Source organism: Myxine glutinosa, chromosome 7, assembly GCF_964187855.1.
Source record: "Myxine glutinosa chromosome 7, kmMyxGlut1.1, whole genome shotgun sequence".
Classification (NCBI taxonomy): Eukaryota; Metazoa; Chordata; class Myxini; order Myxiniformes; family Myxinidae; genus Myxine; species Myxine glutinosa.
This window is the reverse complement of record NC_136267.1, coordinates 58895621-58921504: the sequence shown is the minus strand read 5'-3', so window position 1 is coordinate 58921504 and position 25884 is coordinate 58895621. Positions and strand designations below refer to the sequence as shown.

At 41.9% G+C, this 25884-nt stretch overlaps 1 protein-coding gene across 1 annotated transcript in view; it reads left to right on the top strand.

The window, feature by feature from the left end:
* KCNH6 (potassium voltage-gated channel subfamily H member 6) overlaps positions 1–25884 on the top strand; it is a 262729-nt gene that overhangs the window by 108788 nt on the left and 128057 nt on the right. Inside the window, exons 3-5 of the mRNA XM_078782688.1 lie at positions 13673–13855; positions 13999–14244; positions 22552–22951. Of these exons, the coding sequence (XP_078638814.1) occupies positions 13673–13855; positions 13999–14244; positions 22552–22951 (829 nt within the window). The remainder of the gene's footprint in view (positions 1–13672; positions 13856–13998; positions 14245–22551; positions 22952–25884) is intronic.

Sequence of the window (25884 nt, the reverse complement as noted above, 5' to 3'; positions counted from 1 at the left end):
AGCAGGGTGATAGTGCTGAAGTCTCAGATTTTCGTGTCGATGAGCCCGTTGCCTCGGCAATGGACTCTCAATGCAATGATTGTGACTCTGATGGGGGTTCTTCCGTTGCCTCACTGAGTGATGGTGAGGCCGACTTCTCATCGGAGCATGTCTCTGGAGGCTCTGTCCCTCCTGCTGAAATCGTGGATTTCCTACAAAAAACTTACCGTAAAAAGCGCTTGAAAATCTGCGATTTCTTCGTTGATACTCACGCCTTCATTAGTGGGGCTCAGGAAGTTGTACAACAATCTGCGGCCCTTCATATTTCTGATCAATCACTGAAAAGACTGAAGAGGTACCTTGTCACAGCAAGGAAAGAATTAAACCTGTAATGGCTGTGTTGCTGCCTATGTTTCTATGAACATAGCAAGCTTGAACATTAATGGTGGGCGCAGTCAGCTGCGTCGGTCCCAAACTGTGCAATTAGCCAGGAGGGAAAAGATTGATGTACTTTTATTGCAAGAAACTCGTGCCACTGCAGACTGCATGGCTGATTGGCAGCAACAGCTGATTGGCACTTGGTTTTTTAGTAATACAGATTCTGTGAGTGCGGGTATTGCTTTTTTTGTCAGTTCACGTTTGTCTGTCTCCCCCCCCCCCCCCCCCCCCATCTTTAAGGAAATCGTACCAGGCTATCTAGCCTCTGTAGAGCTTGCATACAATCAGCAACGATTTATGTTTGTTAACGTCTATGCTCCAAGCGATAGCACAGATAGAGGAACTTTTTTTAATCAGTCCTTTAATTTCCTGAGACACCTCTCTTCTGATACGTTGTTGTGCTTAGGGGGTGACTTTAACTGTACTGTAAACCCAACTTTAGATAGGAACAGTGCAGAGCCACATCCAGCTTCAAGTAGGCCTCTTTCCAGTATAATTTCGCGGCATGACCTCAACGATGTATGGCGGCAACAACACCCAAACCTGCAGCAATTTAGCTGGTGTCGGGTTTTACTAAATCATCTTTCACTTGCTCGTCTTGATAAATTTTATATTCCTAACTCTGCTGTCAACCTTGTGACATATACGGCTATTGTCCCTTCAGGCTTCTCTGATCATTACCTTCGCAAAAGCGGAAGGTTATGTTTTGATCGCTGTGTATTTATTTGTATGTCTGTGTGTGTGTGTGTGTGTATGTTATTCGCATAACTCAAAAAGTATTCAACCGAATTGCATGAAATTTGGTGGGATGATTGGTTATTATACGGGACACATTTGATTAGATTTTGGGAGCAATCGGGTCAAAGGTCAAGGTCAAGGTCACGAAAAGGTCAAAATCGTATTTTTACCATAGCGCGGTCAATTTTTATCCAATTGGCATGCAACTAATGCCAAAATGTTCAGAATTCAATGCCCGATCTTGTGATATACGACATGACCCAGTGAAGACATTACCCTTGTTAGCGGTTGGGGGTCAAAGGTCAGGGGGGTCACGACCTTGCAAAATGTGCGTTTTTTGTCATAACTCGGTCAATTCTTATCCGATTTGCATGAAATCAGCACCAAACTGTTCACTGTTCTGTTCCCTACACTCCCATGCCAAGTACAGAACAGTAGCTGCGGCGAAGGTATGCGCTCTACCGAGTGCCCGTTCTAGTTCTTTGGTAAAACTGTGCTTTTCTTTTCCTCGTTTCAAACGCCGCACCCTGTATTGGTCCTTTAACACCTCACTTCTGAGCGATCCTTTCTTTAAATCATCCTTTGTGGTTTTTTGGGACAAGGTTGTGGATTTCCAACATCGTTTCCTAAATCTCTGTCAGTGGTGGGACTATGCTAAAGCGCAGATCCGTGTTTTCTGTCAGCAATACAAAACCAATTGCTCTCAAAGTAAACAATTATGTATTGATGCCTTGAAACAAGAAATTCTACGATTGCAGGAAGGTGCTGAGGTCCTCAGTGATGAAAGACGGTGTCAACTCCTCTTTGAAAAACAAACTCTGCTTAAGGAATTAATTCAAGAAAATGGTATTGGTGCCTTAGTCAGGCTGAGAGTGAATGGTTTACTGTCATCAGACACATGTTGTAAAGATTTCTTTAAGTTTGAGAAGACGACGAAGGCGAGCCAGCAAATGCTTAGTCTTCGGGCTAGTGATGGGCATATTCTTAGTGATAATACGGAGATTGTTCATTTTGTTCGGTCTTATTTTGAGAATGTGTTTTCCTTTAAGCCCAATGATGTGCCTGCAATGCAGAATATTACGACCAATTTACCGCAGATAGATGAGCATCAACGGCATGTCTTGGATGAGAACATTACTCTCGGTGAACTTAAAACTGCGCTCGATGGCCTTGCTGATCATAAGGCTCCTGGTTTTGATGGGCTACCAGCTGAATTTTATAAAACCTTTTGGGACATGCTTGGTCCTGCTTTGCACTCAGTGTTTTTATACAGTCTGCGTGAGGGATTGTTACCCCTTAGTTGTCGGCGTGCAGTTGTTTGCCTTATCCCTAAGAAAATCGACCTGCAATTGATACAGAACTGGCGTCCAATCTCTCTTCTCTGCACAGATTACAAGATTTTTGCCAAAACGCTAGCTAACCGTGTAAAGACTGTTCTAAGCACAGTTATACATCAGGATCAATCGTACTGTGTTATGCACAGATCTATGCACGATAACATTTTTTTGGTACGAGACCTGTGGGATGTGTGTGCATTTCAACAACAACATACCGGTCTCTTTTTTATTGACCAAGAAAAGGCTTTTGACTCTGTTAATCATGAGTATTTGTTTCACATTTTAAAGCAATTTGGTTTTGGGGCATCCTTTATTTCATATGTATCCTTATTGTATAATCACATTTTTAGCTTGATCAAAATCAATGATGGTCTCTGTTCACCTTTGCGGATTGGGAGGGGAATTCGGCAAGGCTGTCCCTTATCTGGAATATTGTACTCTCTTTGCATTGAGCCCCTTTTGATTCGTTTACGATCTTCTCTTATGGGATTTTCATTGACTCCCTCAGAAAATCCCGTTATCATTTCGGCCTATGCTGATGATGTATGTGTTGCTGTTCGCAGCAGTAATGACATTGCTCTGCTATTTGAGTGCCTACGGGTTTACTCTCAAGCATGTACAACGCAAATTAATTGGTCAAAATGCAAAGCAGTTTGGGTCGGCGGTACGCCACCTTCTGCCCTTCCAATTCTCCCTATGAATTTGACATGGGAAAAAGAAGGTGTGAAATACCTCGGTGTTTACCTTGGAACCCCAGGCTTTGTCAAAAGGAATTGGGATGGTTTGCTGCACAAAATCAGCAACAAATTAAACAGATGGAGAGGAATTTTGTCGACCTTGTCTTTCCGAGGTCGTGCCCTGGTCATTAACAACCTGGTGGCCCCTCTCTTATGGCATAAAATGATTGCCTTGCAGCCACCTGCAACGTTGGTGTCGTCAATCCAAAAATGTTTACTTGACTTCTTTTGGGATGGCAAACACTGGCTAAAGCCAGAGACTATTTGCCTCCCATGGCAGAAGGAGGTCATGGGCTTGTGGACATTCTTTGTCGGGTGATGGCCTTCCGAGTCTCCACAGCTCGTCGTTTTATATTTCTGGAGGCCTTGCCCTGGAAATCGACTGCAAACTATACTAAAACAAGCCGGCATGCTTGGGTACAATTGTGAACTCTTCTTCATGGAGCTGCAACATGTCGATGCTTCGCTGCTCCCTGACTTTTACCAAGATGTCTTGAACGTCTGGCGGTCCATTTCAATAACTCGCCAAATGGAGACATACAACAGTGAAAGGTTCCTCCGGGAACCCCTTTTCTACAATGCCCTCTTTCCTGCTATTCCTCGCTCACGTGCCTTTGTGCAACGTTTTGTGAGTGCTGGCGTGAAAACGACTCAGGACCTTCGTGACTGTAACAGGAACAGTTGGTTCTCTGCAGGACATCTTCAAGTAAGAACTGGCATCAGATCTTTGAGGAGCGTAGCCAAGGTCCTACAGGAAATCCTGTGTGTTTTTAGGCACCTGGGCCTGAGCTCAACCGCCAACATTGGTGACCACCATACACCACCACAGATCTGTGCTAGCTCTAGCCTGCCAGCTGATAGCGCCACAACATCTATCTTGCTCTCCTCATCGCCACTTTCCAGCAAGGATAAAAAGAGACTGTATCGTTTGTGTATCTCAGTTCGGTTTCCCTCGTTACAGCCTCTTTCTTTTGTGGCTCGATGGAAAGAGAAACTGCCTTCTGGGTCTCCCTCCCATCCGCAATGGTCTGCAATGTATGTTTCACCGATTGTTAAAAGGACTGGTGATATTGCTTGGAGACTCGCCCATATGGTGTTGCCCTCCAATGTTTTATTACATCGTTTTAATGAGGATAATTCAGTGGAATGCCCCTTTTGTATGATTTCTGAAGACCTTTTCCATGCTTACGTAGATTGTGCAAGACTCTTTCCCTTCTTTGGTTTTTTATCAGTTTTTTATCAACTTTTTTTAATCGTATGAACTTTTCTTTTTCTACACGTGTTTTTATCTTTGGAACACCACTTAGTTATAAAAAACGCTCTGAGACTGCTCTTGCTAATTCCTTAATTTCTATTGGAAAATTAGCAATCTACAAAACAAGAAAAGCAAAGCTCCTGGCAAATGCTGATATTTTATGTGATGTGGTAATTGTGTTTAAGGCTCCAGTCATGGCAAGGTTATGCTTGGAATTTTCTTTTTGCCAAATGAAAGATGATTTACAAACCTTTGTGGAAAAATGGTGTGCAAAGGGTGGGTTTTGTAAACTTGATCATGGTTTGTTAAGTTTTTTATTTTAGTGCTTGGTGTTTTTATTGTTGTTGTTTGGCTGCACATGTTTTGAATTGTGGTGACTTTATTATTTGCATGACTTGTATGGTTTTCTTACCTTTATAATAAAAGAGCTTCAAAAGTCAAAGTCTCTCTCTCTCTCTCTCTCTCTCTCTCTCTCTGTCGCCACCTATCGGTGCGGCGTCATGGCGGCTGTGAGCAACTGCTCTGTGCTTTGGTGAGCCCGTTGCGTTCCCCCCCCTCCCCCTCCCTCTCCCTTTTCATCCTGTGTGCTTCGGCATTGTGTTTTCATCCGTTCTGCACCCTTGTCTTCGAGAGAGAGAGGAATGAGAGCGGGCCTACTGGGTCTACTGAGAGCGTTGGGTGTGGCCTACTGGCTTTGACGGCGCTTTGTAAGCCATTTTTGTGCTTATAACGCACGTTTATTATTTACTTTAGCTCGATTATTTAGGTTTGATACCTTCTTGTCCGGTTCGGACAAGGGGGGGGGGGGGGGGGGAATTTGATCTGTTTGTTGGTGTTCGACAAACTGGGTTTTCTCGGTTCTCGGTTACTAACTTGTTTCCGAGACAAGGAAGGTCGCAGGACCTCCAGGGTGTCACTGATGCCAAGGCTGGTCGAGTTAGAATGGCGGGCGAACGTTTCCGCATTGATACGTACGAATCGCTAACTCGTAAACACGGGCTAGCTTGTGTTCCTCCCAACGAGGTGGAAATTAACGATGTGCTTTCCGCCATTGGAAACATCGTTGGTGCACACAGTATTCGTGCTGCCTCTCCTATGAATAAGAAATTCGTCGTATTTTTGTCCGAGGAGCACATGGTAGCGAGTGTAGTCGAACAAGGCTTGTTCATTGAACCGAACACGTTCCTCTCCGTGTTCGCTTTACAAGCCCCGACGGTAAAGATTAACATCAGTAATATCCCGCCATTTATTAGGAATGAGGATTTACGTGAACAATTAAACAAGTTCGGTAAGGTCGTATCGAGGATTTCGATGGTGCCGATGCGAAATGTTTGTGAACGATTCAAACATGTCATGTCCTTCAAGAGGGTGGTGTACATGATACTGCCTGCAAATGTAAAAACGCTCAATGTCGTGTTGAGTGTGAAAATCAACGGCTTTGAATACAAAATGTATGCCTCCTCGGAGGCTATGACGTGTTTCGAGTGTGGGGCTTACGGGCATGTGAGGAGTGCCTGTCCCAATGCGGTTACACCGCAGGAAAGCGGAGGATTGGTGAGGAGTGACTCCTCTTCACCGCACAATGAAGGGGAGGAGGCGGATCGAGTGGTTAATCCACCCATCGCACCGACTGCGGTGAGCGAAGCGCCAGACCCGACCACCCCCACCAGGGGGGGGCGGGGGGGGGAAGTGATAGATCTAGAACGTGAGGTGACTAACCCCGCTCCTCCATTTAAGGTGGGAATGAAAGTGGTTGAACCCTCTCCCATTTCGTCCACTGTACACGACAGTGCGGACGATACCATGGAAGTATCGGTAGCGGACACCAGGAAAAAAGGTCAGAAGCGTTCAAGTGATGAATCCTGTGATTCCGAAGAAAAACAAAATAAGATTCAGATCGTGTCAGGCTCGCAGGACCTCCAGGGTGAGGCCTACACCGGAAACTCCTTGGCGGTAATGGAGATGGTACCGGAAGTGTGTGTACGTGAGGAAGATTCGCTTGCACCACTTACCGACATTGAGCATGACCCGGAAAATAGTCGATCCTCTCAGGATGTGGTAAGTCCTTGTCCTGATAACCAAACTCGCTCAGACGAGTTAGCAGCTGGATCTGCTAGTGAGGAAAAAATAGATAAAGGGGAAAGTCCTTACGACTGTGAGGATAACGTTAACCCTTCCCTGACAGATAAAAATGAAAGGGATGATGAGCTGGGGGACATACTTATAGCCACAGGGGATATGGTAAATCTGGAAGGGTCTGCAAAGAGTGCGGAGGTCCTTGACCCTGTAGAATTGCTGTTTCCAAAACTAAGTGTTCAACAAATAGTAGGAAAAGGTGCAGATCAAGACGAAGCACTTGATTCTGATGAAACCTCTTCTACTCCACTCTTTAGTGCTTTAAGTGCTCAAGAGAGTGAGGCGGGTGATGACAATACCATCACCATGGTTTCTCAAGAAAATGTTATCAAGTTCCTTGAAGAAACGTTCAGGAAAAGACATGTAAAAATCAAAGACTACTTTCCGAATCTGCATGATTTTATTTTGACTGCAAAGAACATGATTCGTGAACCTTATCAGGTTAACATGTCAGAACCTCAATTCCAGAGGCTAAGAAAATGTGTAACTCGAGCGGGCAAGGAACTTCATGAATAGTTAACAGAGTGGAGATAAAAGTAGCATCCTTAAACATCAACGGTGGTCGCCTCCAGGTGTTTCAAATGTTTCAGAATGAAAAAATTGATGTGCTGATGTTACAAGAGACGCATGCAAATCAGTCTTCTGAGGTTGAGTGGCGTAATATCTTTAAAGGTTGTCACTTTTTCTCCAGTGCTTTCGTTGATGCCAAGGCTGGTGTGGCAGTCGTGTTACATCCTAGACTCCAGCCGTCGGAGATCAGATGTAGAGAAATTTGCAAGGGCCATTTACTATCTGTGGAGTTTGTCAGCGGTAACCAAAAGATTTGCACGACTAATGTATACTGCCCTAGTGCTAACTCTGCAAGAAGTGCTTTTCTTCACAAGTTAGCAGGTTTTTTAAGCACTATTGATTGACCTGTCCATGTTGGTTTGCTTGGGGGGAGACTACAACTGTACCCTCAACCCACAACTTGATAGAAACACTCCTGAGCCTCATCCACCGAGTGCAAGGCCTTTGGCACAGCTCATTAAAAAATTTCAACTTGTGGATGTGTGGCGGGTACAGAACCCTAACATCCGGCAGTACACGTGGGTTTGTGCCGCAAGAAATCTTTTGACAATGGCTCGTTTGGATAGAATTTATGTTAACCATGATAAGGTAAATCTTCTCAAGAATTCTTATATAAGGCCGTCTGGTTTTTCTGATCATCACATGGTTGTTGTTGTATGAGGCTTACCTCATCACGTGTGTAGAAGTGCATATTGGACTTTCAATGTCAAACTTTTACAAAGTGAGCATTTCAAAGAAGCATTCAGAATGGTATGGAAGGAATGTGAAATGCAAAAGTTTTCCTACCTAAATTTAAAGCCTCCTCACTCTCTGAAGACCTGGACAAAATCACAGACTGGTCAAACAAGTGGAACATGTCTTTCAATCCTGCCAAATCTCACTCTCTTACTATGTCTCTCCGAAAAGATCGACTGGACAACCCTCCCATCTACTTTCTCAACAATCCTCTCCAAGAAGTTCTGTCACTCAAGCTTTTGGGTCTCACTATCTGCCATGATCTTTCTTGGGAAAACCACATTTCCAAGCTGGCCTCCAAAGCCAGTCGCCGACTGGGCATCCTCCGTCGTGCGAAGTCCTTCCTCGGCACACCTGAGCTCCTCACCACATACAAGGCTTTCATCCGCAGCTCAATGGAATACTGTTCTCCCCTATGGGCTGGTGCTCCTGCCTCACACCTGGCTCGGCTGCACCCTGTTGAATCCAAAGCTTTCAAAATCATTGGAATCTCCCGCGATGAAGCTATCTCTGAGGGCCTTTCACTCACTCACCGCAGGCAGGTAGGTGGTCTTTCTGTCTTCTACCGACTCCTCTCCGGCCTTGCTCCCCCAGCTCTCTCCGTGCTCTGTCCCCCAAATATTCCTACAGGTCGCACAAGATCTGCCAGCAACCCTCTGATGGTTAAACTGCCGAAATCTCGGCTCTCTGCTCACCTTCACTCTTTCATTCCTCTTTTCTCCCGCCTGTGGAACAAACTCCCACACTCCCTTCAATCCCTCTCCTCCCTCCAGGTCTTTAAAACAGCTGTTCACCACCATCTCTTATCTTCCCCCATCCATAACCTTGATCTTTTCTACCCCCACTAATTCACCCCAGATCCACCTTGTTTGAAATTCCAACTTATTTCCTGGATATCCTGGCAGTGTCCATATGTTTATACCTCTCCCACCCCCCCCCCCCTTCACATGCCTCCCCCCCAAAGCCCTCTCCCTCCCACAGATCTCTCGATGTCTCCATGTCTCTCGGTCCCTGCTCTCAAATGTTGTGTTTGTGTCCTTCCCCCTCTCTCCCCATCTTGTCTACCGCTCCCGATGTTATTTGTTTTATGTGTCTGTTTGTCTTTCTGTGTGATTAATTTTCGCTCTTTCACGAGCCTCGATCTTGTATACAAAAAAAAAAAAAAAAAAAAAGCAATGGTGGGATTGCACAAAATCCCAAATTAAGTGTTTTTGCCAGCAATACTGTCGTTATAATACCTGTAACACACTCGGTGTGATAACTGCCTTAAAAAACGATATACTTTATTGTGAGCAGAAATCTGGCATGTCCAACGAAAATGTCCAGCAGTTGTCAGAGAAAAGAACACTACTGGCTGAAATGGTGAGAGAGCGTGCATCTGGTGCTTTCGTCCGACTGTGAATGGACAATATCCAACTTGACAAACCAAACAAAGACTTTTTCAACTTGGAAAAGACAGCCAAGATCCCTCAACAAATTCACGCTTTGCGCTCTTCTGCCGGTGCGCTTCTGTCTTCTCAAAGTGACATCAAGGATGAATTACGAAACTTTTATTCAAAGCTGTTTGCCTTGAGAACTGTGAACCAGGAAAACAGAAACGGGATGTTTGAACTGCTCCCATCTCTGTCTGAAGACCAGCAACAACAACTGGAGCCTGGCATCTCTCTCGGAGAACTTACTGTTGCTCTTAAAGGAATTCAAGATGGGAAAGCCCCTGGACTTGACGGCCTCCCAGTTGAATTTTACAAGGCCTTTTGGGACATCCTAGGCCCTACTCTACTTGACTTCTTTCATGATAGCCTTGAACAAAGTGAATTGCCACTAAGTTGCCGGAGGTCAGTTTTGTGTCTCCTTCCAAAAAAAGGGAACTTGCAAGACGTCACAAATTGGCGGCCTGTGTCACTCCTAAATACGGACTATAAAATATTGTCGAAGGCGCTCGCGATACGTCTAAAGGAAGTCATCCCCCTTTTGATTAATATTGATCAGTCTTATTGTGTTCCTGAGTGTTCTATTTACGATAACATTTTTTTGGTGAGAGACTTGATCAGTCTCGGTCGTACTACATCTCATGGTTTTGGTTTGGTTCTTTTAGATCAAGAAAAAGCTTTTGACAGTGTTGACCATTCTTTTTTGTTTGCTGTACTAAGGAGAGCTGGTTTTGGACAAAATTTTGTTTCCTATGTTAAGTTGTTGTATGAAAATGCATCCTGTCTGTTGAAGGTAAACAACAGCTTATGTTGCCCTTTTCCCTTTCAGCGAGGCATCCGTCAGGGCTGCCCGCTTTCAGGAATGCTATACAGTCTCTCGGTCGAACCTTTACTAGCTTTGCTCCGGAACTCAGTGGAAGGAGTCTCCTTAACAAAAAACCACAAAATGGTTACTTCAGCTTATGCGGATGACATTTGTGTTGCTGTTTCCAGCCAAAATGATGTGGGTGAGGTCTTTCAATGTCTGTCCCAGTTTGAGCTCGCCTCCACGGCAAAAGTAAATTGGAACAAAAGTGTTGCCTTATGGGTGGGCCCCAGTCCACCTTCCTCAGCTCTGCCTGTGTTACCAGGAGGAATGCAGTGGAACAAAGAGGGGTTTAAATATTTAGAGTTATTTCTCGGAGTCCAAGCATATGAACAAAAAAATTGGGAGGGTTTCTTGGAAAGAATTAAGCAGAAACTGGCTAGATGGAAACGGTTGCACCACCTTCTATCGCTTAAGGCAAGGGTGACAATAATAAATAACCTGGTGGTTCCTTTTATTTGGCATAAAGTTATCCCCCTCCAACCTCCGAGATACTTGGTCACAGGCATTCAGAGGGTTCTAACTCAGTTTTTCTGGGGAGGCCACCATTGGCTTGGACCAGACACGGTGTGCAGACCCCAAAATGCAGGTGGCCAAAGCTTGATACATGTTCCGAGTCGGATAATGGCTTTCCGCATGTTGACGATAAAGCGTTTATTGTATGGTGAGTGTGTCCCGTGGCGGCCTCTCACAAACGCTTGGCTGCAGGAAGCAGATGGGTTGAAGTATGACCGAGAGCTCTTCCTCATGGACCTGCAGCATGTCAACACGACTCTGCTCCCCGAGTTTCATCAGAGCCTTCTGAATGCCTGGCAAGTCCTTGGAATACAACGATTAGAGGTGTCCTATGATGCAAAAAAATATATGCATGAGCCATTGGTCCTGAATCCTTTATTCCCTGAAATTTCAACCTCCAGGTCATTTATGCATTGCTTCACCTGTAATGGAATAAACAGAGTGCGAGACATGATGAAGCCTTCCATAAATGGATGGTTATCCACCGGGTCTCTCACATCAAAAGTGGGGGTTCGGTCATCTAGAATGGTGGACAAAGTTTTGAGAGTTGTGATTAAAACTTTCAGGGAATTAAATATCGGGTGGACTGGGGCAGATGAAGTGGTGGACTCTCGTCTCTATTTCCCCGAGCTCCAAGTCACCTCAAAAAAACAACATTGTGTCTTCTCAAAGTCAGATGGTTGCGGTGTGTTCCATGTGATGGGAAAAAAAGTTATTTATGGGATATGCCAAGAGGTGCTTATACCGGGTTTCACAAAACCTTTAAAAAATCGGTGGGATGAGATCATTCCGGCTAGTTCGTTCCTATCTCCAGTGTGGAAAGAGATGTATAGGTCTCCAACTTTAGGTCGAACCGGAGACTTAAATTGGAGACTAGTTCATCAGGCCCTGGTCACCAAATACTTACTTAATAAGTTTGATCCTGCTGTACTGAATGTTTGTCCTTTTTGTGAAGAGGCTGAAAATGTGACCCATGCTTTCGTGAAATGTAAGAGATTGGTACCCCTTTTTTGTTTCCTCCAACAGTTCTTTTATAAATTTAAGTTTGTTTTTTCTGTTGCAATTTTTGTGTATGGCATTGAAAGGAGCACCAAGAGCAAGACAGCAGTCCCTTTCTTGAATTTTCTGTGCGGAATTGCTAAACTCGCAATATATAAAACTAGGAAGATCAAATTGAGTGGCAGAGATGAAAATGTGCTGTTTTGCTTTAAAGGAATAGTGTCGGCCCGGATAAGTTTCGGCAGTGTGAACGACGATTGTTTTACAGATGAGGTGTTGAGTTTGTTTTTGTAAATTATACTTGCGCTCAATGTCCACATATACATGTATATACATCCTTTTTGCTTGTACAACTTTCTTTTTCTTGTAAAAATTTTGCGGTGTTCTTCCATGTGTGTTTTGATACTTTTATAATAAAAGCACATAAAAGTCAAAGTCTCTCTCTCTCTCCCTCTCTCCCTCTCTCCCTCTCTCCCTCTCTCCCTCTGTTCATTCATGCCCTTGCTTCTCGTGTCCAACTGTGACCCAACTGTCAGTGCATTGCCTTTTTTTACCATTTGTCATGTAGTTCTTCCATAAGCCTCAATTTTTTTTTTTCTATAAGAAAGATGTTCAATATGTTCTCAGAACGAATTGCAATACTCCAAAAATACCCATGTTTTAAAGTTCTTAAATAAAGAAATATAATTGGTAAGAAAACGTTTTTCTTCCAAAATCATGTATGTACCGGTACTGTATTTGAATTATTAAACAATATCGGTGCTTCTGGGGCTATTGTGAGTATCTCATTCTGAGAATCTTTGCAACACCCGATGCCATCCACTTGTGTGTTAAATCATTTCACTTTTTTTTACATTTGACTTACCATGAGAAGAGTGTTTTATGTTTGTAAAGAATTGTTATTTTTGTGTCTGGTGTATGACCAAGAATACAAACAGCAATAGTCATGGAATGTTCCAATTGCCTGTCGTCGTCTGCGTACTTTCCAGGGAACTTTCAAAATGATCACTTTGGGTGGGAAATCCTTTCTGTGTAGACACCAAATTGGGAGATCTTTAGAGCTTTGTCATTATCCTTCTTGAGATTATATGACTTCCCTTATAAGAAACTTCAATGCAACAGGAGGCCATTAGGCCTACCAAGCCTGTGCCATGGTTGCCAACCTATCATTGTTTGTCCATCCTTTTAAATGCTGAGCGACAAGCAAGGGAACAACACGTACCCTTTTAAAAGTCATTGGTGTGACCCGGCCGTGGTTCAAACCGCCGACATCCCAGACTCAGACTGAATGCTCCAACCATTACACCACCCAGATGGAGTGATATTTGTGTCATCACGTTGCTAGGATTGAGGTCCTTATTGTGTTTTGAATGGGATCTTCTTTACGCCATTGATGGACATTGCGCTTTACTATCACTCCGGGTAATAGTAAAGGACAAATGGGGGGTAGAGGCACTGTTGTCTCGAAGCAGACTAGTTAACCCCTCCCAGCCCTTTTTGTTCTGTGGACAACTTTTGATATTTTCTTGTTTCAATCCAAGGAGCTGGTTGTTCTGCTTTTGTTTTCTTTGTGTAGCCCCCAGCTTGATTGGCCTTTTGTGGTGGGAAATATCCCATTTAAAAAAAAAAATGAGCCTGCAATTTTTCTCTTCTTTAAGCTGGATCAGTCTATCCTTCACCTTTTGCTTGTGAAGCTCAAGCTGTTCGTCGTCATCAAGCATAGTGATTGTGCTTCAAACTAGTGGTTCTCCGAATTAAGTTAATTGAATTGCCCAACAATAAATGCAAATAATTTATTTCTCCTTTCTCAACCTGGTTAGTATGATTGACATTGCCTCCCAAAAAGCATTGCGTTTTATAGCTCACCAAGCAGCTGCAAGTCAGTATGGCATGTTTTCAGAGTGTTTCATGACAGGATGTCGGGTGTAATCCTTCAGGTACTTTCCCTGGGAGCTGATGTACTTCCTGAATATAAGCTGCAGACTCCGAGGATTAATCGTTGGACCATCTTGCACTATAGCCCATTCAAGGCTGTGTGGGACTGGCTCATCTTGCTTCTCGTTATCTACACAGCTATTTTTACCCCTTTTTCTGCAGCCTTCCTGCTGAACGACCCTCAGGTGTGCATTACCTTAACGTCAGACCACCAACACCATATTCTTCCAAAAAATGAATACAGTCAACTTGTTTGTGATTTTTCTTTCTTTTTTCTAATTCACAAAACTGTACCTCTTAAAAATATGTGTACTTGTGTGGATCACAGACAGCGTGGCATCGAAAGCACTGCACGTATGCCTGTGACCCGCTGAGTATTGTGGACCTACTTGTGGACATCATGTTCATCATTGACATCCTCATCAACTTCCGCACAACATATGTCAATGCAAATGACGAAGTGGTTAGCAAACCGGGAAAGATCACTGTCCACTACTTCAAGGGCTGGTTCCTCATTGACATGGTCGCAGCCATCCCTTTCGACTTTCTCATTTTTGGCTCTGGTTCCAACGAGGTGAGCAAACTGGGTGGAAATACATCTGAATTTACCAAGTACGTTTGGCTTATTGTTTAATGTTTTTATTTGTATTCATGTCTTCAAATTGGATAACTAGTATTTGTTAGCAATATGACGGAACCCTAATAACAAACCACTTGTGGAATATCTTAAGCATATCCTGGGACTATTCGCTTTGGATACAGTGGCCTTCAAAAGTATTCACCCCCTCCAAAGTTTTCACATTTTGATGCCACCTGAACTTATTTATTGATGCTTTCAAATCAAATTTAATATATAGAGTCTTTGCATGCTCCAAAGTGATAAAACTTCTAGAATGGCTACTGAGCCATTAGAGAAGGTGAATCTGACATAAATTATCCGTTGCAATGTTACTGGGCCCACATGAACTAATGTATGCCATGGAAATTGTTTGAAAAATGGACTTGCACGTTCTGTTCCCCATAATATCGAGCATGCATTTTGACTGATACATCTTGCACGTTTGTCACTGCTTCTGAGATGGGATTCGGTATGAAAGCAGATTATTGGTAACTTTTGTGGTGTTGATTTTCAGGTGAGCACCTGCCATCCAATTTCAACTTCAGGCTAAAGTAAACTGCTGAAACGAAATGGTGGTGTACTCCAAAGTTCACTTTCTCGTTGCTTGTACTGTCTTTGAAATGACATTCGAAATGGCAAACTACCTTGTAATATATTTACCTTTTTGAATAAGTATAACTGCATAACGTAAATTTTTGTTGAATTTCAAAAGAGAGTTGTTATTGTATAGCATTACCTTTGTTATTGATGATAAATTTATTGTAAATGGAAGCAATTAAAATATCACTAATTACCTGCTTTGAATTAAATTTATTAAATTTATTGTTTGATGTTGGCGGCTTTATGCTTCAAGGTGTATGATAGGTCTGACATCACAATTAGGTGATTGGTTAAATCCTGGGATCAAGTCAGTTATAAATGAAAAATGAATCAATAATACAGTTTTATATTTGGTCTTTGTACAATTTGATCCTTCTAGTCTCGTGTTTTGTGATTTGACTGTGATGTCTGGGTGCAAAACAAAATTGTTTATTAATTTATATTGTATACATCTTTAATAAGCGGAAAAGATTGTGTGAATAATACTTCCTGTGTATACGTTGGTGTACAGACTGACTGGTGTACAGAATAATACTTCCTGTGTATACGTTGGTGTACAGACTTAACATTTTCCTTTGGATTTAACTACATATGGCCTCTAGAATACCAACAAGATATTAGGAGCATTCATTGAGGAGATATTTGTTGCAATGAACATCATGTTGTGAATTGAATAGACGACATTTGTGAACGAAACATTTTTTCACGTCATTTATAGTTAACCCACAGTAAATCAAATGGAGATAATCACTGCTATACGACTAAGAAAGCTATGGTAAAATGAAATGCAGAAGTAATTCTGTCTGTAAATTACTCAACAATCACTGGCTATTAAAAGCTATGTCATTGAAAGTAAGATTATCTTTGTGGATGCCCCTCTCTTTTTAATCAGTTAGAGGGATAATGCAGTGTAAATGAATGAATGAATGAATGATCGTTTTAAGGCCATTTTCCCCACTAGAGCAGGGGTTAGCCTTGTGGGCCCCATGACAATCATGGTTCCCTGTTTGAGGCAATGTTTTTATGGCCGGATGCCATTCCTGACGCCAACCCTTAGTCGCTTTTTATGATGCGCAGGGATACGGTGTACCTATTCTAAACCGGGGTACACACCGGGATCATTCATCCCAGCAAGCTGGTACTCAATTTGCCGACCTCGGAAGGATGAACAGGCTGAGTCAACCCCCCTGGCGTTAATTCAGTGATCGACCGGGATTCGAACCCAGGATTCGAGGATCCCAAGCCGGCACCCTAACCGCTAAGCCAACACCAGGCTAGTGTAAATTGACATGAAAATAGCCCAACCCAGACATTTTTCGATAATTACCGTTTTTTCGTGCTAAATGCTTTATATGATTGTCCTGTATATGCAGAAAAAATTCTCATAAATTCAAACATAGGTAACCCTGTTTTTTATTCGGTCAAAGTATAAGACCTGTTACAAAACTGTAAATAATCCGTTTTCCATGTTTAGTATTTATGGTACAAAGTGGTGTGAATATTTTCTGATAAATATAAAATAATAAACTAAATAACTGTTACTCATTACTGGAACATATCTCTTTTTATAATGTAATTATTTTGTTTTAAAAATATGCAAAATTTTATTGAAATATTTTTTGTCAAAGCCTCCGAGTACATTACCAAGTCAGTACATTTAAAACAATGCTAACTATGGAGGAATATGGATACAAAGTAGAGGCTGGCTCAGTTGTACCTATTATCACCGACAAGGCACCAGCACCTACAGAATTGCTGATTCATGATGATGTCGAGTCTCCTTAGGCAATGATGACATTGCCTTTCTATGGCTGGTACACACGGGTAAGTGTGTGGTATAGACGGGGGGTCGCCACTCCTCTCCGTCTCTCTGCTGGCCGTTGGGGAATTCACCCTCTTCCGCCCGTGCTGTTGGAGTCGACTGGACTCTCATCCACCAGATGTGCAGAGACATCTGCCATTTAAACAGCATGGCTGCGGACCGTTACCCTGGTAAGGGGGGCTGACAGGTACTACACCTTGCCCACAGGTGACCTGGGGTTATGCAAGGCAGGGGCATCCATCTCCCTGAGGTATCAGAAAACACCCGATTCATATAAGATGCTTTTGTCGGAGCAAACAATGCTTATGTACATCATGCAGCTGTGCCAAGAAAGGCATTGGTTGTAGTATGCATTGCAAGTGTTATGCACAATGGGAAATCAGTTCACACATAACCAGTTGATATCGTAGAAATGGATGAAGCATAACATTGTAAGATGCTTCATTAATATGAACAAAATGGCGGTATTCAAATCACAGCGCACATGCACACAAGATAGTGTATACTTATCATGCTACCCCATGCAGGGCTGGATCCAGGAGACCGGCCCAACATGATTTTTATTGTTCTATAACTATGTTATACAATTTTTTTCTTTGCATGAGCCTCCTTGTATGCTCCTATAATTCAGTTACACATAATTCAGTGGTATAAAGAAAAAAATTCATTCAGGTTCGAGGGAAAAAAGTTTAATTCTTAAAACTACCATTCCTTTCTAGTCCTCGAGTCTAGGAAACTGGAGTATTTTCACCATAGTTCCGTTGCCTAATTACCTCAGACATTACATCCTCGTAGAGATTGCTAAACTCGGAGGGGGACATAGAGATTGCTAAACTCAGAGGGGGACGTAGAGATTGCTAAACTCAGAGGGGGACGTAGAGATTGGTAAACTCAGAGAGGCACATAGAGATTGCTAAACTCAGAGGGGGACGTAGAGATTGCTAAACTCAGAGGGGGACGTAGAGATTGGTAAACTCAGAGAGGCACATAGAGATTGCTAAACTCAGAGGGGGACGTAGAGATTGGTAAACTCAGAGGGGGACGTAGAGATTGGTAAACTCAGAGGGGGACGGATGACGCTTTATCATCATTGTTGTCATTCCATTGCCGTGTGATGTGTTTCTGTCTTCCATTTCCTCTTGTTTGCTTTGCCTGTTCACATTGACTTCTCGTTGGTTGTTTTAGCATCTTTGAATTCGGATTACTGCTTAGATTCATTTGGTAAAGGTAGCTTATTCTTTTTATTCTCATGATTTTCCGAGTTTCGCGAGCTTTGTAATTCTATGGATCTTACTGTTCGTTTGAGTTTTGAACTTGCATGGTAAGACACTCATCGCTTTTTGTTGTTCGGCATACTGTTCTGCAAATGTAAGACCTATTTTATATTATTTTATGCCATTCTATTTTGTGCATTGTTTGGGTATCTTCCAAAAATACATCTTCGAAATAAAAGGATAAATTCATCACTTTTTTGAACAAATACTCCTCTATCAGTCTCAAATGTGTACACAAAATAATAAAAACTTATAACTTCTTTTTTCAAAAGTTTACTTTGTTATGTTTCCCGGGTTTCCCAGATCCATCACCTGGAAAGGTATAACGTTTTTGACAAACTTGTGGGTATATCTTCAAAATAAAAGGATCAGTTAATCATCTTTTCGAGCAAATACTCCTCCATGAGCCTCAACTTTGTAGAGAAAAAAACTTTTTGGCTTTAATAGAATAAAGGGCATATTATATTCCATGGCTCGATAATTACAAAGCACTCTCTCCAATTGCCAGAAGATATCTCTGTGCTCCACCCACATCAGTTCACAGTGAGAGGATGTTCAGCACAGTTGGGAACATTTACGATGATAAAAGGAGCTCCCTCAGTGGTGAAAGTGCAGAGAAGCAGTGTTTTCTTCACTACAATCTGCCACTGCTTGAGTGGCAGTATTAGAAAACTGATCTCTGATGTCGGAGCACTGCGAGGCTCTGCTAAAATAGCTTAAGCTCAATTAGCAAGTATTTATTACTATTTTGTATGTTGAATCCGTTAAAAGGTAATTGGTGTGTCTATTTTTATTTATTTGTTTCCTTGTTCAAAGTATTATTTAAGTTAAGTGTTCTCAAACATTGAAAATTCCATTTAATAGAAGTTTTTCAAATCGATTTGAAAATTTTACATTTTTTGACAAAATATCGGTTGATATATTGGTAGTCGGTGGACTCATACTCTCCAAAATCGGTATCGGCATCGAACCCAAAAGCTGGCATCAGTCGAGCTCTAATCTAAATCCTTAATTCTGTTCTGTTTTTTTTTTTTTTTTTTTTTTTTTTTTTTTTTTTTTTTGTATACAAGGTCGAGGCTCGTGAAAGAGCGAAAGAGCGAGTTATTATTGGTATGTGTTTCCTTTGGTCTCAGTGAGTGAAATATTTTTAAAGGTTTCTGGAAGAATGCCTTATGCTCTGTTTCTATGAACATCTTCTTCCATGGTTAAAACAAAATTTTATCGGTGTGTGTGTGTGTGTGTGTGTTTTTTTTTTTTTTTTTTTTTTTTTTTTTTTTTTTGTATACAAGGTCGAGGCTCGTGAAAGAGCGAAAGAGCGAGTTATTATTGGTATGTGTTTCCTTTGGTCTCAGTGAGTGAAATATTTTTAAAGGTTTCTGGAAGAATGCCTTATGCTCTGTTTCTATGAACATCTTCTTCCATGGTTAAAACAAAATTTTATCGGTGTGTGTGTGTGTGTGTGTGTGTGTGTGTGTGTGTGTGTGTGTGTGTGTGTGTGTGTGTGTGTGTGTGTGTGTTGGTCGTTGATTGTTATCTCCACATGTGGGCTTCAGAAGATGGAATGGAGTCTTCCCAGGTCTCAAAGTATCCACCTCCATTTCAATAAGAGACCACGCATAGTTCATGGAGCAAGTTGTGAAGTTTTCTTGTTCTCAGAGTTTTGTTTCGAGGACTCTTTTCAAGATCATCACCGAGCCCCAGACAGCTTGTAGTTCGTTTGTACTAGTATTCCCAGGGATGGTTTTTAAGATCTCTTCATCATGTATTCATCATCATTCCCGTTGCTCCAACTATCACTGGTTCAATTTGGGCATTCCTCAACTTCCAAGATATTTTGACTTCATTGTTGAGGTCTTGATTTCCACGTTAATTAAACCAATTTAGATTATTTAGATTTCTACGTTATTTCTCTTTTTTGTACCTCAGTGCTATATCAGGTCGCAAATGCTTTGTTTTCTATGTTCACGCTCGATGAGATAATTTAATTAGGTCATACATGAGCATTCTTTCCTTGTTTTCAATGATTGCTTTTGGTTCATGTTTCCATGAGGTTTCTGGGACTGCGATATTGAAATATCTGCAGCTATTCCAGTGGATTACTCGACATACTTAATTGTGCCTTTGTGTATACAGCTGTTCTGACATGAGATTTCTTTTTACATCCCGATAGGAGGTGACTCATGCTTTCTGTTTCTACCTTGTAGAACCTACACTTGCCTGATTGACATAGTCTCACCATTTTCTTAAAGCCCTTGATGTAGTGTCCTTGGTCTTGGACATTTACTATGACTTGTTCTCCATCCCAGTTGAGCTGACCACTTCTAAGCCATTCCAATGAGCTTTATTTGTCTATGCCTAATCTATCCAACTCTTTTTATACCTTCCTGCCCTTTTATTATTCTCCCAGTTATCGGTTTATATCTGTTTATAATTCAGCCCCTTTTTCTGGGATTGAGAAAGAAGAAGCGGGTATGGTAGCTTAATGCAGCATTTGCAATGGTAACATTTATTATTCCACAAGAGTAGGAACCCTTTAGAAGGACATGGGAGGAGCACACAAACAACCACAGCCATGACGACAACAGTTATGTGTTATAGAAGATCCTTTTTCATGTGTTTACTTCATTTTACATCTTCATTGACACTCACAGATAGAGACATATGCAATATGTTTGTGAAGTATACACATGCTGTCTATTGATTAAACTAGTCAGCAAAGTGATGGGTAGGCAGGCAGGCCTAGTAAATAATAAACAAGCGTTACGCCTAGGTCCCCCGTCGGGGAAGTGATGTGAGTTGACAAAGTGGAAGACGCAGAAAACATGCTATGATATGATATTTCGCTCACAAGGTTCAGACATACATGGAGGCGGCCATCTTGGATTTTGACGTAGCGACCCAATTTTCAATAGCGTTCTTCCTTATGCCTAGATACACCCACACACCAGATTAGAAGTTGGTATTTCGCTTATTTTTCAAGATAATCCACTCACAAGGTTCAGACATACATGGCGGCGGCCATCTTGGATTTTGACTTGGCGACCCAATTTTAAACAGCGTTCTTCCTTGTGCCTAGATACACCCACACACCAGATTAGAAGTTGGTACTTCGCTTATTTTCCAAGATATTTCGCTCACAAGGTTCAGACATATATATATGGTGGCGGCCATCTTGGATTTTGACGTGGCGACCCAATTTTCAATGGCGTTCTTCCTTATGCCTAGATACACCCACACACCAGATTAGAAGTTGGTACTTCGCTTATTTTTCAAGATATTTCGCTCACAAGGTTCAGACATATATATGGTGGCGGCCATCTTGGATTTTGACGTGGCGACCCAATTTTCAATAGCGTTCTTCCTTGTGCCGAGATACACCCACACACCAGATTAGAAGTTGGTACTTCGCTTATTTTTCAAGATATTTCGCTCACAAGGTTCAGACATATACATGGCGGCGGCCATCTTGGATTTTGACGTGGGTTGCACCCACACACCAAATTCGAATGCGGTCCTTCGCTTACGCATGCACGTACGTACGCACGCCCGCACGCACACACGCACGCCTGCACGCACGCACGGACGGACGGACGGACACACGGACGGAGGGGAAAACCATAGTCACCCTTTCGCTCCGCTGTGCGACGGGGGACAAAAAGCCGAGCAAATTATGGCAGTAAATGCTATGCTAAAATGGGTTCTTTTTTTAAATAAACAACCGCCGCTGTAAAATGTAAAGCATCCCGTCATAACTGAAATAGTGAGCATGAACCCCTACGCTGCACCCACAATTGCTGCAAAGTCCTGACCAACGAGGCATCTGCCACACACCCACTCTGTTTTGGCATACATTACTCAGTTGATGAGTTTTCTGAATTGTTTCCAGGGGGCAGAATGAGGGCCAAACACTTTTTCTGAAAAAATACCTAATTTTTTTTATCATTTGTATTCTTTACATGTTTTGGGAGAAGGGGAGGTATACTAATATGTTGTAGGATACATCTTGTTTTCGGAATATACAACCACCACAGGACATTCACCTTTAGGCAAGGCCATGTCACAGATATCACAATCATTACCTGTATACACAATGATGCTTCTAGGTATATATCCAACTCACATTTAAACCTATCGATTGTTTCTGCTGCCACTACCTTTCCAGGCAGACTATTCCATCCATTAACTATGCCCTCTGAGTGAAAGATCCCTGCTGCCTTACAACTGCCCTAACTCTACTCTTCTTTACTCTCACGCTGTGGACCGTAGCCATGTCGCTGTCCATTCTGCTGAAAGCCGTCTCTTTCAGCTGCTCATCATCGCTTAGTCTAACTAGCCTTGGTCTAATCTTGTGGCTTAGTCTAATCTAGTGGCTTTATACCGAAACCTCCCTATGGCAGCTATGTCCTTGCAATTATTATGTTGTTGAGCAAGCACTTGATTAGAAATGATAAGCTGCATGTTGTATAAATGATAAGCTGCAGCCCTTTGTATTTTGTTATCATTCTCGGGAGTAGGAAAGCTTTCGCTTTAAACGACCTCAATTCCATTCTTTTCCCTTTGTTGCAGACAACAATTCTGATCGGTCTACTCAAAACGGCACGACTCTTGCGGCTCGTTCGTGTTGCACGCAAGCTCGACCGATACTCTGAATATGGCGCCGCAGTGTTGTTTCTGCTCATGTGCACATTTGCTCTTATTGCGCACTGGCTCGCATGCATCTGGTATGCCATTGGCAATGTGGAGCGCACATATATGTTGCATAAGATTGGCTGGCTCGATTCCCTCGGACGACAGATCCACAAGCCGTACAACACCGCAGACCCAACGGCCGGCCCGGGTGTCAAGGACCGCTACATCACAGCGCTTTATTTCACCTTCAGTAGCCTCACAAGTGTCGGCTTTGGGAATGTGTCCCCCAATACAAACTCTGAGAAGATCTTCTCCATCTGCGTGATGCTTATTGGAGGTGGGTGGCAAAACTGTGCTTTGGCTTATTTTGATGGTTTGACTGATAAATTGTGTTTATTTCAACTATATTCCTTTTTATTTTATACTCTTACTTGCTTTAATTCAAGATTCAACATTCAACATTCCTCCTAGTCAAGGAAAAACAACCTCGGCAGCCCTATGCATCTGAAGACACGAAAACAGTGGTTATTCTTCTTCCAGTTCTTCTACTTTAGGCAATACATTGCCTCGTTTGTTTTATTACAGACATGCAGGACATCAGGAGATTATTCAGAAGTCATGGACTTGAAATCGTGTTCTTATGTTTAGTTTGAACATGTCTTTAACATTTACATTGTTTTAGTGAGAAATGACAAAAATTGTCACTTTTTTTACATTGCGTATGATGTAGATAATGCTAGGCTTGCTTTCTGTCTCTTCACTCATGGGTTGAATCAAAAGACAGCATGTTGTACTTCACTTACATATTGCATGTCTATCTGTGAGTGTCAATGAGGATGTAAATTGACTTAAAACACGCAAAAAAGGATATTTAATAACAAGTAATTTTTGTCGTTAATGTGGTTGTTGGTGTTTGTATGTTCACATAGATTTTGTTTGTATACATAGATTTTGTCGGAGTTATCTGATTTGCACCTCCACAAAAATTCAATCTCTGTGTCATTTGGCATGTTTAACCAATGTTTTTTTAAAGCAGAGATTTTATTTCTAAAGTATGTATTTAAAAATTATTGTCCCTAATTAATTCAAACTCTCATGCTGCACAATAATCTGCCATTCCATTCCATTTCACAGATGCCATTCTTATTAGTCCCCTACCGGTTTCACCAGAGGGAGCACTATTAGTTTGCTCTCCGTCTGTCTGTCTATCTGGTTGTCTATCCATCCCAGCTGTGGTTTGCTAGACTTTGCCACACCATTTAACATATTCTACTGAAACTTAGTGCATGGCTTATTATGATAAGTTTTTTAAAAGTTGGAGTTTCAGGGCGTTTCATCTATTTTTCATCTATATTTTCGAACTACGAAAACTACCGTCCAGTTGAGTTCATCACATACTGAACCCTCCGGCGTCCGTCGTCTGTCTTCGTCGTCGTCGTCGTCGTCGTCTGTCGTCTGTTAACTTTTCGACGTTAACACTCCAGCGTCCACAAATATCAACCGATTCTGATCAAACTTGACATGCAGCATCCTTACCCCAAGGACCAGGTTGGTATTACATTTCAGCCCGATCCGTTGAAAAATGGCGAACTTAGGCGACCATTTTGTTTTTGGTCATGAAAACGACATTAACACTCTAGCGTCCACAAATATTAACAGATTTTGATCAAACTTAGAATATTTAACCCTTACCACACAAGGTAGGTTGCTATTGCATTCCAACCCGATCCGTCACAAAATATCCACCATAGGCCGCCATATTGTTTTCAGCTCCGAAACGACGTTAAGACTTTAATGTCCACAAATATTTATGGATTTTGATCAAACTTGGTGTGTGAGACTCTTACCACACAAGGTAGGTTGCTATCTTAAGTCAAATCTAGTACAGACAACTGACTCTACTTTAAAGTTGTCCAGTCAGGTACAGTTGAGTTCTGCTTCCCTGGAAGCTCAAGTTTTAAATTTGTTATTGCTTTACTATGCAGAATATTGGGATGGGTAGAGGGCATGTATTGCAAAGAAATTCCCCCTCTTGTTATCCTGGAACGGCCCTCGTGTCCAGATTATTATGCCTCCGCATTATGTTTTCAGGTCGTCCGTCCGTCCGTACGGGCTAAACCTCATTTTTTCTCAGCAACCATATGTCTGATTGAGATTAAACTTTCAGAGTAGGAGTGACACCCAAGCAGAATGTTTTTATGACAATTGTGACGTCATAGGTCATGTGGTATGGCAGCCATCTTGGATTAAAAGCAAATAATTAAACAATTATTTCTCGGAAACTGCTGAATGGAAAAATTTGAAACTTGGCACTTTGTCAAGTACTCCCAATGGGGAACAAAAGCATGATAATCATGACATCATAGGTGATGTGGTATACCAGCCAAAAATGTTTTAATCGAATTCCTTATTCTAAAAATCTGAAATTGCTTGCACATGATGTATGACCCATTTGTATTGAAATATTAAATTTATGACATCATTGGTCACATGGTTTGGCAGCCATATTGGATTTAACCTAAAACCTTTAAAAAAAACATCTTCTCCCAAACCACCAAATCGATTGACTCAAAACTTTACGTTTGTCATTGACTAGGCATGGCGATTAAAAGATGATCACGAAAACATGAAAAAAAAAACATGGTCACATGGTGTGGCAGCCATATTGGATTGAAGGAAAACATTAAATAATTATATTTATGAAACCGCTCACTCTATCGATGCCTAAGTTTTACAAATATCATCTAACACCATTGTTGCATAGAGTTTGAAAATTATGATGTCATAGGTCATGAGGTTACAGCCATCTTGGATAGAAAAACAAACTTTATCCGATCGACACGAAACTTCACAAACGTGATCCCCTACCCATACATATGCAGAGCGTTCATTTTAAAGGTCATATGTCATGTGGTATGGCAGCCATATTAGCTTGAAAGCCAATATTAAAAAAAAATCCCTTCTCTGAAACTGATTCACCGATCGATGTGAAACCTGTCATGGCTGGTGAAAATTAGATACTTGAAAACAGCGAAGGGATTTAAGTTAAAACCTGTTTATTTTTAGGACAGTGAACGATGGCATCTACCCGTTGTGGGACTATGCGGAGGCATATTGGCGACACAGCCGCATTGGTCTAGTTTTGAATAAGGAACGTTCCAGGCAGCTTACCAACGCTCAGAGGTTTTAAATCACTTTTGCTTTATTATAAAACACTCCAACTGTGACGGTAAAAAAACAAAAACTTTCGTCACATAAATTTCGTCACGG